This window comes from Equus quagga, chromosome 11, assembly GCF_021613505.1.
Source record: "Equus quagga isolate Etosha38 chromosome 11, UCLA_HA_Equagga_1.0, whole genome shotgun sequence".
In the NCBI taxonomy this organism is placed as follows: Eukaryota; Metazoa; Chordata; class Mammalia; order Perissodactyla; family Equidae; genus Equus; species Equus quagga.
In genome coordinates, this window is record NC_060277.1 from 103,303,078 (window position 1) to 103,321,213 (window position 18,136).

General features: G+C 36.6%; 1 protein-coding gene across 4 annotated transcripts in view; it reads left to right on the plus strand.

Annotated features, from left to right (window-relative positions):
• The window catches only part of CEP112 (centrosomal protein 112), a 460,069-nt gene that overhangs the window by 71,069 nt on the left and 370,864 nt on the right, over nt 1-18,136 (plus strand). For all 4 annotated transcript variants that reach the window (XM_046677462.1, XM_046677465.1, XM_046677464.1 and 1 more), the window contains 4 exons: nt 3,249-3,335; nt 5,713-5,812; nt 9,187-9,305; nt 14,907-15,050. In XM_046677462.1, coding sequence (XP_046533418.1) covers nt 3,249-3,335; nt 5,713-5,812; nt 9,187-9,305; nt 14,907-15,050 — 450 coding nt within the window. The remainder of the gene's footprint in view (nt 1-3,248; nt 3,336-5,712; nt 5,813-9,186; nt 9,306-14,906; nt 15,051-18,136) is intronic.

Sequence of the window (18,136 nt, forward strand, 5' to 3'; positions counted from 1 at the left end):
TTGTGTTAAACTAAATTGTTAGGCTGTTTACTGTCTTTTGTATGTACATATGGGTATGTTTATATAGATATACACATATGTATACATATCTATATTTATATTTGTATCTATTTCTTGTATGGCATATTGTTTTTATGTACTAGACTAATAATATTGTTTCTTTATTCTAATCCTGATGATTTATCATGAATCATGCCCTAGAGTGCAGGGCAGAAATATAGAGCTATTCTGTGGTGTCAAGGTAAGAGTTTCCAGAGAAAAGATACTCCTGTTTTTTTTTAAGGATAGCAGTAGAGAAACTTTCTTTTTAATGATACCCTTATAAGAACTTGCTATTCACTATCTTAGCCAAGTTGTCAAACCTTACATTGGCAATATTGGGACAAACAACCTCCTCCTAATAAGGTGGAATGAAAAAGGACAAAACGTTACTTTAGTGTCATTCTTGCGAAGATCTAGTAAGTCTAATCATGAGGAAACATCTGACAAATCCAAATTTAGGGACAGTCAGTAACTGGCGATACTCTTCAAAAATGTCAGCATCAAGAAACACAAAGAAAGGCTGTTCCAGATTAAAGGAGATGTAGTTGCTATAACAGTGCATGATCCTGAACTGGAGCCTGGATTGCGGAAAAAAATAGCTATAAATGGCATTATTGTGATAACTGGTAATACATGACTATGGACTGTGCATTAGATATTATAATTGTGTAATTTTACATTTCCTGAGTTTGATAACTGCTGTGGTTATGAAAGACAGTGTCTTTGTTTTAAGGAAATATATACTGAAGTTTTTAGGGATAAAGAGGCATGATGTCTCTAACTTTCTCACAAATGGCTCAGAAAACAGTTTCTATGTATATCTGTATGTAGATATAGATATAAAATGATAAAGCACATGAGGCAAAACAAACAATTGGTGAATCTGGGTAAAGGGTATATGGGAGCTCTTTGTACTATTATTGTGGTTTTTCTTTAAGTTTAGTATTATACTGAAGTAAAAAAGGTGTACCATAAAAATAAAATTTAGATAAATCTCTTTGGTTGCAAGAGGTCCATCAAGCTCCCTAAAATGGAAAGAAACACAGAAATCCTTTCGAAGTCAGGTAAGCCTAGTGTCATGGAGACTCTCAGAGCCTGAGCTGATTACTTCATGTGTCAGATGCCGTGTGGTTTCTAGTCTTTGCTATGTTTGCGTATTTGCTTTGCACTCTTCTCTGCAGTGGATTCACCTGCCTTCTCTTGGTTGCTGCCCCTCTAGAACTTGGGTTTGCTCCTCAAAGTAGCTAACTTGCTGTCTTAGTTCAGATTCTTGAGAAAGAGCGTCTGAATGGTTATTCTCTAGCTAATGGATTGCTTAAGCATGTGTTAGGTGTTTATTCCTAAACTGGCCAACTGAGATTGAGCTGGAGCAGGTGGGAGGTGGTGGGTTGGATTATGACAGCACAGTCACATGGTATTCAGGGCTGACTCTCAGAAGCTGAGGGTATGACAAGTTTTCTCAAAGATGTTTTGGAAAGATATGGCAATGAACTGTCTTCTATATCTACCCAGTTTGCTTATATTGCCTTTTGAGTTTGATTCCTTTTTAATAGAGCCCCAAAATGTGTCTATTAAGGACCTTCACATGAACTTAGATCAGCAACCTTTCTTCTAAAATGAGGAAGAAGTATCATGTGATTTAGAGACAGAGAACGGAAACGTTGAGAATTTTTTTCCTTTTGTATAATAAATGGATGACTGCTTCCCTCCCCATCACTCATAATGTTTAAAAGGCATGAATCTGTTATGTTAACTTTTGTTTATAAATTTTTTAAATTTAAATTTGATATGTTGATTTGATCATGCATGTTTATTTATTTATTTTGTGAGGAAGATTGGCCCTGAGCTAACATCTGTTGCCAATCTTCCTCTTTTTGCTTGAGGAAGATTGTCCTTGAGCTAACATCTGTGCCAGTCTTCCTCTATTTTGTGTGTGGGACACCACCACAGAGTGGCTTAATGAATGGTGCATAGGTCCAGCCTGGGCTCCAAACCTGTGAACCCTGGGCTAACTGGAGCACGTGAACTTAACCAGTAAGAAACTGGGCCAGCCCCTATGCATGTTTATTTTAATTCAAATTTATTATTTTTTTGAAGCAGTAATTGAGAAATAAAGTATATTTCAAAAATTTTCAAGAAAAAGTTTTGACAGTACATTTCTAATATTTTAAAAGAAAATTTTCCTGAATATTGTAGACTGATATTTTTTGTGTACCTGCTTTCTGCCAAGCATTGTACTGAATGTGGTTACTTAAATTATATTGTTGAATACAGATTTCACAACTCATTGAGGTAAGGGTAATTAATCTTAATTAGCAGCAGAAGAAATAGAATCTCAAAATGATAACTTGCCTGAAGTTTCAACAGTTAAAACATAGTGAGATTAGAATTAAAGTTAGAAATGAGCTGTCAGACTCCAATGTCCATGTTCCTTCAGATAGTAAGGAATCAGGTGGTCACATACTTTCACATATGAGATAATCAATTTTATGTTGTTCTTTTTGAAAGCTGTCACTACTGTTCTTTTAATTCTAAGATGTACTCATTTTATTATCAACGAGTATTGGTTACATTTTTGCTGGCTTTGCTCAGGACACTGATGCAATAGGTGTTGGTTTGAGGAGGATAAGAGTTACTAATGATGGTCAAAGGAGATAAAGTCGCTACCTGGAGGTTGTCGGGGTCTATGATTCCAGGAGGGAGAAGTGGAAAATCTATTGAGAGATGTGCATTTATCAGTAATATGTTATACTTATGGACATTCATTCTAAATTGTTGTATTTAGGTATGTAGGAAAATAAGAATATTTTTAAATGAGCATGTAGATATGAGAAGAGCAAAAAGTGAAAATGTTGAATAGAGACTTAAGTAAATAATAAACAAAAGCTTATGTACTGAGTGGATTTAGTGAAATATCACTTTAAAATAACTTTTTTAGGGCGTGGGGTGAGGTGGAGATAACTGATAAATCTGTGTTTAGTAGACTCACTTTTGCTATCAAGTGAAATTTATTTGAAAGACTTTTATTTTGCTCGGAAGTGGTCAACGAATGTAACCAACATATTAGTATATGTAATGTGATTGCTAGACCAGTGCTATAAGGTGAAAGTGGAAAATGATACTCTCTTTTAGCTAAGGAGTTATTTTAATTTAATTGTGTAGGGCTAAGTAAATTTAATAACAGCTTTAAAATCTTTTCCTTGAAGTTGGACATGAAAACAAAAATGATGGAAGCTAAATATCATGAGGAGAAGCTTAAACTGCAACAGAAGCATGATGCTGATGTTCAGAAGGTAGCGTATATCCCGTTTATTCTTCTATTATTATTGAATATTTGGAATATTCTTGTCATCACCCATCCATCCATCCACTCACCCATCCATTCGCTTATTTATGTACTCATGATGGTCTGTGTTATAAATGGAATTTGCTAAATTAATATCCCAGCAAAAGTTGATCTTTAAGCTTCATTTGCTAAACAGAGGTGTTTATGTAAATCCTTATAGTTTACATTACCTTTTCATTCTTCTTCATCTATTGTTTGAAGGCTGGCCTTCTTAAAGTCCTTTATCTGCATTCTGTCATTACCTTTCATAAAAGCTGAAATAAGACATCAACTATAAATAGCAGAGTTTGTTTTGGTCTAATATTCTTTCAGTTTTCTGGCAATTAAAATTTCCTTTTTAATTTAAAAAGATGCTCTTGGATTTAGTTCTGTTTGGTATAGTGTGCATGCATTGTAATGCTAGCACTGACATTGTAGACTTCTATTTTCAGTAATTGGGATTTATCCCTTCTAATGTTTCGGTTTGTGTTTTTAAATAAAATTTATTTTTCTTTTAAATACGCAAAGCAAAAATCATCAATTTATGGTTATCCTACGTGGAATTTGAATTGATACTATATTTTAGTATTGATTTAAAAAATTTAGTGATATATATTACGTAAAGGTTGATCCCAATAGAAACTTGACATTTCCTGTTTCAAAACTAAGCCTATGATTCTGCCTCACAAAACTGAATGACAGATGGTGGCAGGGAGTGGAGGCCACAGCATCACATATCCAAGCTTTCTTAAAAGTGGAACCTGTATTAATGTTAGTCAGGTGCATATTTGACTCATCTTCTTTCAAGGCAACAAGATGGAAACTATTGATTGAAAATTAGAAAGAGAAAAACTGCTTAATCCTTTTCCTTCTCCTTTCCTCTTTCCCATTCACATTTCAAGGGCAAATATTTCTGCTCTTACTAGCATTTTACCTTAGCTTAAATTGGTTAGATAAAAACTGTTCTCTATCATAAATATGTCAGAGATTCAGTAATATAATTTCAATATAATATATATCCAAATGAAATAGAATCTATTAATGTATAAGATAATGATGTATAAGATAAATAGATATAAAAATATATTTGGAAAAATCATGGTCATAGAGTTTGAAATAGGCTTCTTGGTATGTCCATTAAGAAGAACATTTAATAATAAAATCCTTTCCAGAAATTTATCTTTTTAAATAAATTCTGCGTGGAAAAAAAATAATGCAACTAGTTTGAAATGCCAGGTAAAATATAAGTAAAATCCTTGACCTTATGCCGGATTTGGAAAGTATATTCATCAGTTTGTGGCTTGTTTGGCATTTTCAAAGTGTCGGGAATTGGAGAGGAATAAAATTTAGACTGTTTTATCTATTTGCATACTTTCTTTTCCTTTTTTGCTTCTTTGTGGACATTGGGGTCATCAAACTAGCTCCTTTTCTTATTTATCAATCATTCTTAGAGGTGAGACTGAAACAATGAAAGGTAAATAAAATTCTTGTAATAAAAGCACTAAGAAAAAGTTGGTTAGACATTGGTAAATAACTTATTTTTTAAACTGAATTTGGGTATATAGAAAATATACCTCAACCCTTATAAGAAAAGTAGATGTTCTTTCTCCTACTTTAACTTTGTTTTCTTTTTTCTCCTTGGTTAGCACATTTTTTTCTTGTTTGCTAGCTTTCCTAAATTTTGGTTATTTCTTTAGTTTTTTTGAGTGTAGATGTATTTAGAAGTGTATAATCATGATTAAATTTTATTAAATGATTCATTTTAAGATTTCTGACACAATATAATGATGTAAAATATTCATGGAATTTCTGACATATTTTGAGCTGATTTTTCTGATTCACAGTAGCAGAGCTAGATGTAAAAGAAGCCTATTATATCTCATCTTCCCACGTATATGGGCATTCTTCCTATTGTGCGTGAAAATGATGGAAGGACACTAGTGGGAGGATTCAGGGATACGCTCATCTGAAGATGTTCTATTCCACTGCAGTGGGGAGGTGAATTGTACTATACCAACATGTCAAGTTTCTGATGGCTTCTCTCTGCTACTTTATGACAGTTTAATATTTGAATTATATTTTAGGGAATCACCTAATTTATTATTTATAATCTCCTTAAAATTGATGCATGAAAATTCAAAGCAGATAGCATAGTTCTTTCAGTAATCAATTATTCTAGTATATTTAAAATTTCCTCAATGCACTAAAATTTAACTTTTACATCTTTTTGGGAAACCATTTATGGGATTAGCTGAGGTAGACTTACAGGAAATATTGTGCTCATTTAAGAAGTTATGTGTTCTATATGTAAAACAATATACTAAAACATTTACATTTATTTGCAGATTTTAGAGAGAAAGAATAATGAAATAGAAGAATTGAAAACTTTGTACAAGAAGAAACAAAATGAAATGGAGGAGACTATTAGAAAACTTGAAAAGAAAGGTGATGTTATATTGTTAAATAAATCTTTTAATAACATTTCCATTTGATTTTAGAGGTTGAATAATGTGAAATTTTATTTCTGACTTTTTGTAGTATGAGGGGGGAATGTTTATGTGGGTTTCCATCAGTGGATGTGTTTATGTGGGCTTCCATGTGGCTGTGGGAAGACTGTGTATGTGTGAGTGGGGGTGGGTGGGTGGTGGTGGTGGCAGAGGTTGTTAGTTTTGTTAAGGAGTTGGGAGAGTGTCACTGTTACTCCCTCTTCAAGACTCTCTCCCTCATTGGGCTGCAGCTGTCATAGGTCAGTCAGAGAATTAGGACTTACTGGCTTTCATAGGGAAGTCTAGGGAAATCACTCCTCTTGGTCTAATAAGATTCATTACAGTAAATATCTACTTGATGCCTTATAGTATGCTGCTATTGTGATTGACAGAACAAACATTCAAATAGTATTCCCCATTTACACTTTCATTACGAAGGAAAAGGAAGCATGTAATCAAGTGTTAAATTGACTATGATTATAGGTCAAAACATTGAAATGCTGCAGGCAGTCATTAGGGAGAGTGTTGAAAACATTTTTTGGAGAAAAGAACTTTAAAAGTTTTGTAAGATTTGATTGGTTGGAGAGAAGAGTTCCAAGTACAGGAATGGGAATGCTGGCATTGGTAAGTTGTGGGAAGGGTGCTGTAAAACCATTTAACCGGAATGGATATCCTGTACACTAAGAGGCAGATTGGAAAAAATTAAGATAGGTGAGTTGGCATGACTTAAGCATGACCTTGAATTTCAGATTTAGAAGTTTCAAGTTTATCCTGTAGATGCTGGGGAGTCAGAGAAGATTTTTGGGAGGTGAGTTTTAGGACCTGATGTTTTAGGGGGAGTAGCCTGGGTATGCCAAATGTGGTGAGGCCAATTCCCAGTGCATTTAATAGTGAGAGGCAGAATGGAGTCAGAGAGAGAGAGAGAGAGAGCATTGCACTTATTAGAAAACTTAGGGTCTAATCCCAGCCCTGCTATTCAATGTCTGCTAGGTGACATCAGGAAGTCTTTAGGCCTTGGCTTATTATAAAATGATGAGGTTGGAATAAATAATATATAAAGTCCCTTCCAACTCAAGGAAGTTATGCTTCCATGCTTCTGTAATTTGCGTGTAAGATAATAAGGCCTTAGAATATCTGAATGATGGCAGTGGGAGTAGTGAGAATGGAACTGAAGAAGTTCTGAAGGATTTGGTGAATGATAAGATATAAATGGTGAGTAAGAGGAGGGGGGGAGGTTTTCGTTTCAGATTTCCATATGGAACATACTGGCTCTTTCCCAAACCACCAAACCTGAGTGTCTGAGAGAATGGTAATGCCTTTGAAATTTAGGGTGGCAGTTACATATATAAGTTAACTAGTGAAATAGATATTTTTAGGTTTTTTCCAGGCTTAAATGTTGGTGAAAGTAATTAGAAATTTGTTCAGGTTCTTTCTCCAAATATCAGTGACTAAAAAAATATGTTAAGTTTATTTCTAGATTTTCATTTCTTACTCTGATTCAAACCAGGCAATTTAAATATGTCTAAGGTTTAACAATAATATTTCTTAAGGCTTTTTGAATTGCAAACTACTCTTAGTTTTAATTTTGTATTTGTGAAGTGAAATGTTGTAAATGCTAAAGACTAATATTAGGTTAACTTGGATTCTTCTCCTCCCTTTATTTGTTTCATAGTTGAGATATGAGTAAAAGAAATTTCTGTGTAAATATTTATGAAAATTCTGCTATCTTGAAGTAAGTGAATAAGAACATATTCAGTAAGCCAAGAAAATATTACATTCAAACAAACATACAGCTGAATTTATTTTACCATTCAGATGACATGAATGTATTAAACAAATTTTCACTTAAATCAGTGACAGATTAATTCATGTTTAAAAAGAAGATAAAAATTTAAGTGGATTTACAAGGGAAATATTTTGTATAATTTAAAGCATATTTTGTTTCAGTGGCATAAACCTTGGCAACAATTTTAATGTATCTAGGAGCAACAATACATTGAATTGATGGGATCCTTTATCTATTTATTCAGTACACATCTTTTTGAATACTTGCCTTTGTGGCAGTGTTATGCCCTGTATATAGAGTTGAAAAATCTTTCTCCTCAGGAAATAGGCAAGTAAACTGTTATAAAACATAATGTAGTAAGGGATTTAATGGAGAAATGTATGAGGTTTTCTGGGAACAAAGAGGAGTTTCTGCCTCTGCAAGAGGAGGAATCTAGTTGATGAGTGGTTCATAAAGAGGGTGATAGTTGAATGGACACTAAGAATGAGTAGGAGTTGTTCGACAAGGGAGGGAAGGGCATTCCAGGTGGATAAATGATCATATTTAGGCAGTGATATATGAAAGCATACAGCCTCAGGAATCTGCAGATGGGTTGGTGTGTTTAGAAGTTTAAAAATATGGAAGCGGCAATAGATATGGCCAGAAAGCAGTCAGATTCTGAGGAGCTGTTTTCTGTGTTAGAGGTTTTTGGCCTTTATCTTTTGGTGAAGGAGACTGAAGATTGATTTTAAGTTTGGGAGGAACATTACTGGATTTGCACTGTAGAAAGGCCTCTTTATTTATTTTTTTTAAATTTTTATTTTTTTCGGATGTACATCATATTTCTAATTCTGTGGACATTACATTATGTTCACCACCCGAACACTAATTATAGTGCATCCCCTCACATATGAGCCTAATCACCCCTTTTGCCCTCCTCACTCTTCCCTTCCCCAATGGTAACCACCAGTCCAATCTCCAATGCTATGTGTTGTTTTTTTTTTTGTTGTTTTTATCTTCTACTTATGAGTGAGATCATATGGTATTTGACTTTCTCCCTCTGACTTATTTCACTCAGCATAATACCCTCAAGGTCCATCCATGTTGTCATAAATGGCCGGATTTCGTCATTTCTTATGGCTGAGTAGTAGTCCATCGTGTATAAATACCACGTCTTCTTTATCCATTTGTCTCTTGATGGGCACCTAGGTTGGTTCCATGTCTTGGCTATTGTGTATAATGCCACAATGAACACAGGGGTGCAAGTGTCTATGGAAAGGCCTCTTTAATGCAATGGAAGACCCCACTGGAGGGAAGTGATGCTGAACCCAGCACACTGTTAAAATTGTCTAGGGGCTGAGTGATGCTGAATTCAACCAAGGCTGTAGTGGTAGAAACCCTGGAGAAAAAGAGAGGAAAGAATAAAAGTAACTTTAGAAGAGATAATTGATTGAGAGGACTTGGAGAAAAATGGAATTATTTATTAACTGGCACACTATATTTTTTGTCGTCAAACTGTTATGTGGTAGCTAGAATTGGTTTAACTGTGTTTTCATCATTTTTGACAGTTCAGACCCTTATACGTGACTGTCAAGTTATCAGAGAGACTAAAGAAAACCAGATTGCAGAGCTCAAAAAGATATGTGAACAAAGTACAGAATCTCTGAATAATGATTGGGAAAAAAAGGTAAGCTACATAAAATAAAATAGTAATAGGCATAAAGGTTTATGTGTCAATGTAACATTTAATTATAAAAATAATGGGTGTTCACAGAATATACAGAAAAGTGTGAAAAAATAAGTTAAAATTCTAGACTATCTAGAAATAGCTACTGTTTATATTTTGGTATATTTTCCTCTAGAAGTCGGTTTTCATTTAGAAAACTTACTATTGACTAATTCTTGAATTTAACTCATGGTCCGAATTTTCTGTCGTAGCAAATAGATTTTAAGCAATTTTAGTAGGGAAATAGCAGTAGGATAATTTTTGGAAATTGAAGCTTTTAAATTTTGGATTTAGGCCATTGGGTCATTTCTTTCCTGAAATTTCAGATAGCCCAATATTTATAGTATAAGCTTGTTTTTGATGTAAACAGAATCAGTAGTGGATGGTTATTCTTGGAGGAGCATTTAATTTAGTTAATAAAAATATTTTCATATAATTTAGCAGTGCCAAGAATAATGTGATAAAAATACTCATGAGCGCGTCTCACATAGTTATATAATATTTTCACTTGAGAGCCCTCAGCTGTTAGTTCAAATCACAATATGCGTTTAAAAGAAATAAGCGTGTTACTTCTTTTGAAGTATTCGATTATAAAGATCTTCAGTTAACTCATACTGATATTCTCTCAGTTAGTCTGGGTATGAAATATTTTACCAGAAGGTGGAAATGCCTTCCCGTGCCGATGGTGTTGGTCTGAAATACATCCCGGTGATGGTAGCTTCAGCGCCAGTCTGGAGAGTGCCCAGCAGATACAGTAAGATAGGTAGAGTTAACGCTTTTCTAGTTTTATATTGTCACTTTATGTGGTTTTTCTCTTTCTCGCATTTTGGTTTTATCTTTGCTATAAATATGGCATATTTTTGTGCTTGCTGCCATACATTGTGTACATGGCAGGCCCCCTTCCTCCCTCTGTCTGAATTCCCTAGTTCCTTATGTCCCAGTTCAAATTGTTAGGTGTTTGAGGAGAAAAGTCTTCTGCCTTCTGCATGTACAAGGATAGCTCTTACTCCTTCCACTGGATTAGTAGATCTTTCTTACAGGTACACAATAACAAGTGGGTGTGTAAACACTGCAAACGTGGCTGAAGGTCTTTCTGTGCAGTACAGCTGCGTGAAGATCTGGGGAGAGATTCAAATCTGCTGTAAGCAGGATAGGTACCAAAAGGTACCGAAAGGCAGATGATAGATTTACTTTGTGATTTATGCATTCATTCAAAAACTGTTAAGTATCTCTGTGGACAGGGTGATGTGGTGTATGTGTCTGTGTACGTCTTGTCTATTCCCTGTTTCCTGTGGTGTTGCTGTCTACCCAGCTGCTCAGAGACTCTTTTGCCTCACCTCTCACGTCTAATCACTTGCCACGTTCTGTTCATTCTACTTCTTTGGGATTGATTCACCATTGTCCCTTCCTGGTTCAGGAGACCGTTGTCTCTTGCCTACATATACTGTAACTGGACTCTCTGCCCCTCTTCAGGCCATGCCCAGAATACAGCCAAATTGACGGTCTCTCTAAAACACAAGCCTGGTTTTCCTCACCGTGTTTAAATCACTCCAGGGGTTTCCAGTTGCCCTTAGATTTAGAAGGTTCTTCATGAGCAAGATTCTGGTGATCTTTCAAGCTTCACTTCTTGTCACAATCCTACTTGCCTTCTGTACTTTGTACAAGCAGAACGAAACTTCTTCCAGTTTTCTGACTTACCAGGCTGCTTCTAATCTGTGGGTCTTAAAAAAATTGAGTTGTGATTCATATACCTTAAAATTCTCCCTCTTAAAGTGTACCACTCAGTGATTTTCAGTATATTCGCAAAGTTCTGCACCCATCACCACTGTACAATTTCCAGGACATTTCTGTCACCTCAGAAAGAAACCTTGTACCCAGTGGCAGTCACTCCCCATTTCTGTTTCCCTCAGCCTCTTGCAACCATGAATCCACTTTCTGTCTCTATAGTTTTGCCTATAGAATCATACAATATGTGGCATTTTGTGACTGACTTCTTTCACTTCCCATGCTGTTTTTAAGTTTCATCCAAGTCGTAGCATGAGTCAATAGTTCAGTCAGTGTTATGGCTGAGTAATACTGCATCATATTCATATACCTCATTTTCTTTATCCATCAGTTGACGGACATTTGAGTTGATTTCACTTTTTGGATATCATGAATAATGCTGCTTTAAAAATGTGCATACAAGTTTTTGTGTGGACATACGTTTTCATTTCTCTTGGCTCTTGTATAGGGAAAACCACTGCCTGTGTTTTCCTTTACTCACACACTCATAATACTTCTGACACCAGATGTGTGGGTTTTCCACACATCAAGCAGTTCTCTTCAACACCAGCTGTATGTCCTATAATTCAATTGAATTTTGACACTATGTACCTGGAGTTAGCATCAGATAGCACAAGTTAAGGGCTCAATCTCACAAGACTGCCTCTACTTCAGACATCACTTGAAAATCTTAGGTTGTTAAAGTACTTCTGATCAAGTGACTATAAATAGGAGTTCCCACGAAACCCTCTTTGGGTTCTATGAATTACTAGAATGGCTCACAGAACTTAAGGAAAAATTTACATTTACTGTTTTAAAGGAAATAAAAGAAGATACAGATGAACAGTAGCTAAAGAGATACACAGGGCAAGGTATGTTGGAAGGGGCGTGGAGCCTCCGTGCCCTCTGGGACTCTCCACTCTCACAGCACCTCCATGTATTCACCAACCTGGAAGCTCTCTGAACCCCATACTTTTGGGATTTTTATGGAGGCTTCATTACCTAGGCATGGTCGGTCATAAACTCAATCTTCAGCTCCTCTCCCCTTCCCAGAGGATGGTGAGTGGGGCTGAAAGTTCCAAGCTTCTGATCATGGCTTGATTTTTCTGGTGACCAGCTCCCATCCTGCAGCTATGCAGGAGCTCACCAAGAGTCTCCTCATTAAACGAAAGACACTCCTGTCACCCAGGAAATTAGGAGCTCTGTGTCAGAGTCAAAGACCAAATACTAGAACAATAGGTGTTCCTAGTGCTCTTATCACTTAGGAAATTACAAGAGTTTAGGAGCTCTGTGCCAGGAACCACGGGCAAAGACCAATATATGTATTTTCTATTATTTCACAGGTATATACCTAGGAGTGGAATTTCTGGGTTATATGGTAATTCTATATTTCACATTTCAAGAAACTGCCAGACTATTTTCCAAAGTGGCTTCACCATTAACCTGTGGGCTTTTACAATATTTTTCCTTTCATTTGGACAGATTCCTGGTTCCTGTGGGTCTCCTCTGGCATGAGGCAATCACATGGTCATATGTCCATGCTAAAGGCCAATATATAGGATGCTGGGAGGGCCTTTTACGTCCCCTGTACCCATTGCCAAACCGTGACTAAAAAATTTCCTTGAGCATTTATAGATCCTCTAATTATCGGGGCCATGATGGCTTCCTTATGGTTTAATAAACCCTAGCAAGGCTTGTACTTTGAGCATGCCTAATAATATTTGCTGCTAAAACATTTTATCCCCCAGAGGATGTTTGCCCTTTAAAACCTCCAGACCGAGTGACTGGGTCCGATCATTGCCAGGTTTAGGAAAGCTCTTAGTGATAAATTGTGCCTGGTACACCGTAAATACTAATAAAATTGGTTGGATGAATATATAAGTATTAATTGTCTCCAGTCAGATTACATCTATTTGATTCTCAAACAAATTAGCAAAGTTATAGCATATTTGTTTTTGTCAGTGTCATGTTCACCTTGTAGTATCAACTGTAAATGCCCCGGATGAGTTTTAAATGACTCAGTCTGACTTACAGACACCTCTCTAACTTCTACAGGCACAGTCCCTTTATAAAGCAATTGTGGGATGCACCTGAGAAACCACTATGTATTAATGGGCTACTAAATACAGTAGATTTTTGACATTCAGCAGATATATGTCCTAGGATCTTTGGAAGACCATAAACATGAAGAAACCCTCACAACATAACTATAACCACAGAATTCTAAGTGAGTCCTTTAGATCCCTTTATCAGAATTGCTATGCATGCCAGTTGACAGCTACGAAGTAGCCCTGAAATTTAGGTGCTGTGGGCTTGCCAGTGTTCATGTACCAGCTAAGTCGACTGACTTTTGAATACTAAACATAACACTAGTTTAAAATGTATGTGGGGCTGGCCCGGTGGTGCAGTGGTTAAGTGCGCACGTTCCGCTTCAGCGGCCCTGGGGTTCACTGGTTTGGATCCCGGGTGCGGACATGGCATCGCTTGGCGAGCCATTCTGTGGTAGGTGTCCCACATATAAAGTAGAGGAAGATGGGCACAAATGTTAGCTCAGGGCCAGTCTTCCTCAGCAAAAAGAGGAGGATTGGTGGCAGATGTTAGCCCAGGGCTAATCTTCCTCAAAAAAAAAAAAAAAAGGAAAATGTATGCTTTGGGAAAAATACAACACAACACATTAGGGATTTGGAGGACCACTTACAAATAGTCAAAACTGCATGTGTTAAATTTGTGAAACTCAAGGATCTTCTGAATGGCTGTTATTGAGCCATCCTCACTCTTTCTATTCAGCTAGAAACTAGAAGCAAAGTCTTGGTACTCTCACCAATAATTAGCGTAATTGTTGCTGACATTCTGCCTCTAGTTTTCACCATGTCTCAGGGTTTTCCCTGTTCCTCCAATATCTTCCTAATCAAGAGTTTATATGTGTATGTCATATCTTTGTCGCTCCTATTCCTGGATGGGAAATGAAATATATCGTTTTGGACTCCTGCCCTCCCTGCCTACTGAGTGAGCTGGTGTTGGATGCAGGGATAGGAGTTAGACTCAGAATTCCACTTCCATTAAGATAACTGAGGGAGTGCCCGCAAGGCTGGGAGCACAGATTTCCAACTCCCCTTGGAAGCTGTCCAGTGAACTTTGTTTTCTTTATCTTAGTTACATAGATATTTTAGAGCTTCATCTATTTAAACAGTGAATAAATCATCTTTATAAAGAAAGACCTGGGTACATGAGGATGTATAGTATACAGTTCTCCTCAGAGAACTCTTTTTCTGTTTGTTTACAAATGGCATCTTTGTGTCCACTTTTGTATGGATTATGGAATGGGTAGACATAGTTTCTTGTTGGAGGTTAGAGTGAAGGAGAAAGCATTTTTTAGCATTACTCATGTAAAATTTCATGCAAATAAGATTAAAATACAGATAGTGTGATAATATTCCAAATCAATAACAATATTATAAATATTTTTGTTTTTTGATTTCAGGCTCATACTAGTGATGTGTAGCTGAGGCATGCCTTGTATTATCTGTCTGATTTATTACTGTTTCTACCCAAGGCAGATAATTCCCTTTAATATTTGTTCATCCATTGAAATTTCAATTCAGGAAAGTAAAGAAAAAAACTGTTGCTTAATCATCCTCTTCACGTGATAGCTTTACTTTGAATATCTTTTCTTGGTCAGTTCACTGCATAAATAAATAGAGAAATATAGAGAAAAAAATAGAGAAAAAAATTTTCTTCTATGAACTGAAAGTCTATTCCATGGTAGTGAAAGAGCCAATGCTTGCTTTCCCTGTGTAGCTCCACAATGCTGTAGCAGAAATGGAAAAGGAGAAGTTTGATCTTCAAAAGCGGCACACTGAAAATATTCAGGAATTGCTTGAGGACACAAATGTCCGTCTGAATAAAATGGAGGGTGAATACATGGCACAAACACAGTCCACAGTAAGTCATTTTTTTCCTTTTTTTGCCATTTTTAGAAACTATCTTCTTACTCTCCACGTCCCCATGCTTCCCTGATGTGTGCAGAGCATAAATAAGTATTATGGAATTCAAAGAAAACAGTTTACTTTCCTTCTTGATGCAGATTTATGTGTGACAATGGACAGTCCCTTGAAGTTTGTTGTAGGATTTTACTCTGAATTGTTTGATGCTACTTTTTTTTTTAATAACTCAGAAGCCTTTACAAATCTTCCTTCTTTTTTAATTGACTTTCAGTCCAGAGATAATTTCTTTTCTTTCTTTCTGTTTTTTAAAAATTCTTTTGAACTGAAAACTTGATTGTTTTTCTGAAAATATTTAATGCTACTTTGAAGGGAATGAAATGTGGAGATCGTAGTGATGTGAGCACTCTACATCACATGGGCAGACCCCAAAAGTTCCCTTCCTGAAAGGATGCAGCAGGAGGTCCCCATAGTCAGGCTGCATCGCGGAGAAACCAGTGGCTTTCTCCAGGGAGCCGTAGAGGATGCCCTAAAGAGCCTCCTCGGTGAGCACCTAGCTGCAGAGGATAGGTCTCAGGGGGTGAATGTCTCCAGCTTTTTAGAAGCTCAACTGACTTCCTAAGATGCGTAAGTCTGGAACAATTCTGTATGTAGCTAATGTGAGGACCAGGGCTCCTCACATCTGATACAAGTGCACTTCATCAGTCTAGGTGCTCATGTATGTGACTTCATAGAACGGTAGAGCCCTGTATCCCAGTTATGACCCCCGTCCTCATTTACCACTAATGGCCTGCCCAGGCCAGCCTGGCTTGGTCCAAAGAATTTGAACGAGAGTTGTTACCAAGGCATATCTTAGAGACCCCTGGAGCAGCTCTAGGCCCTATCTCACAGGGTTAAAGAAGCGGGAAGCAGGATCCACAGTGATTTGGAACCTGGGCTTTAGGGTCTTGGGTTCAAATCCCAGCTCCTTAACAGCTTGAGTGCCATGTAAGCTCTTCAAATGTTAATTTTCCTCATCTGTCGGATAGGGTAACAGTAATACAGTGTAATTAATATATGTTGTTGGAAACATTAAATAAATTAATATACATACATTAAGTTACATAGTAAGTGCTTAATAGATAATTGGTAATCGAAAATGTAACATACAAGAATAATAATCAACAGAGACATATAAATGAGAAAAGAAAGACTCAGTTCAAGAAGTTAATGAAATTTGCTTAAAGATGACAGGTTGAACACAGTTTGGGCCTCCATTCCCTCCTGCAAGAATGAGAGGTAAGGGCTAAAGAAAAAAGCGTAAACCCAGAAGGACAAAGAGAACAGTAGAGCGATAAAATTCTGGAGATGGAAAGGTGATGGATGAGTTGAAACTGACCTAGCCAGTTCTAGAAAGCAAACCCGAAATCAGCAGTGAAAAAATCTAAGAGGTAAACTGAATTATACCATTGGTCTTCTAGAGGCTCAGGACTTGTTGGCACTGGTCACCTCTGGAAGAGGGGGTGCAAGTGGTGCTTCAGCACACGGATTGCTAGGCAGTATATTATTAAAAAAAATTTTAATTGAAGTTATGATAGTTTACAGCACTGTGAAATTTCAGTTGTACATTATTAATTGTCAGTCATCTTATAGGAGTGCCCCTTCACCCTTTACGGCCCCCCCTTCCCCCGGTAACCACTAACCTGTTCTCTTTATGTGTTTGTTTATCTTCCACGTATGAGTAGAATCATACAGAGTTTGTCTTTCTCTATCTGGCTTATTTTGCTTAACATAGTACCCTCCAGGTCTATCCATGTTGTTGTGAATGGGATGATTTTGTCATTTTTTATGGCTGAATAGTATTCTATCGTATATATATGCCATATCTTCTTTATCCAGTCATCAGTTGATGGGCACTTAGGTTGCTTCCATGTCTTGCCTATTGTGACTAATGCTGCAATGAACATAGGGGTGCATGAGTCTCTTTGAATTGCTGATTTCAAGTTCTTTGGATAGATACCCAGTAGTGGGATGGCTGGATCGTATGGTAGTTCTATTTTTAGTTTTTTGAGAAATCTCCATACTGTTTTCCATAGTGGCTGCACCAGTTTGCATTCCCACCAGCAGTGTATGAGGGTTCCTTTTTCTCCACAACCTCTCCAACATTTCTTATTTTTTGTCCTGGTTATTATAGCCATTCTAACGGGTGTAAGGTGATATCTTAGTGTAGTTTTGATTTGCATTTCCTTGATGATCAGTAATGATGAGCATCTTTTCATGTGCCTATTGGCCATCTTTATATCTTCTTTGGAGAAATGTCCATTCATATCCCCTGTCCAGTTTTTGATCAGGTTGTTTGAGTTTTTTGTTGTTGAGTTTTGTGAGTTCTTTGTATATTATGGAGATAATATATGTCAGATATATGATCTGCAAACATTTTTTCCCAATTGGTGGGTTGTCTTTTTGTTTCAATCCTGTTTTTCCTTGGCTTGAAGAAGCTCTTTAGTCTGATGAAGTCCCACTTGTTTATTCTTTCTATTATTTCCCTTGTCCAAGGAGACATGGTGTCCAAAAAGATCCTTTTAAGACTACTGTCAAAGAGTGTACTGCCTATATTTTCTTCTAGAAGTCTTGTGGTTTCAGATCTTACCTTTAAGTCTTTGATCCATTTTGAGTTTATTTTTGTGAATGGTGTAAGGGAATGGTCTATTTTATCATTTTACATGTGGTGTCCAATTTTCCCAACACCATTTGTTGAAGAGACTTTCCTTTCTCCGTTATACGTTCTTAGCTCCTTTGTCAAAGATTAGCTGTCCGTCGATGTGTGGTTTTATTTCTGGGCCTTCAGTTCTGTTCCATTGATCTGTGTGCCTGTTTTTGTACCAGTACCATGCTATTTTGATTACAATAGCTTTGTAGTATATTTTGAAGTCAGGGATTGTGATACCTCCAGCTTTGTTCTTTTTTCTCAGAATTGCTTTAGCAATTCTTTTGTTGCCCCATATGAATTTTAGGATTCTTTGTTCTATTTCTTTGAACAATGTCATTGGGATTCTGATTGGTGTTGCATTGAGTCTATAGATTGGTTTAGGTAGTATGGACATTTTA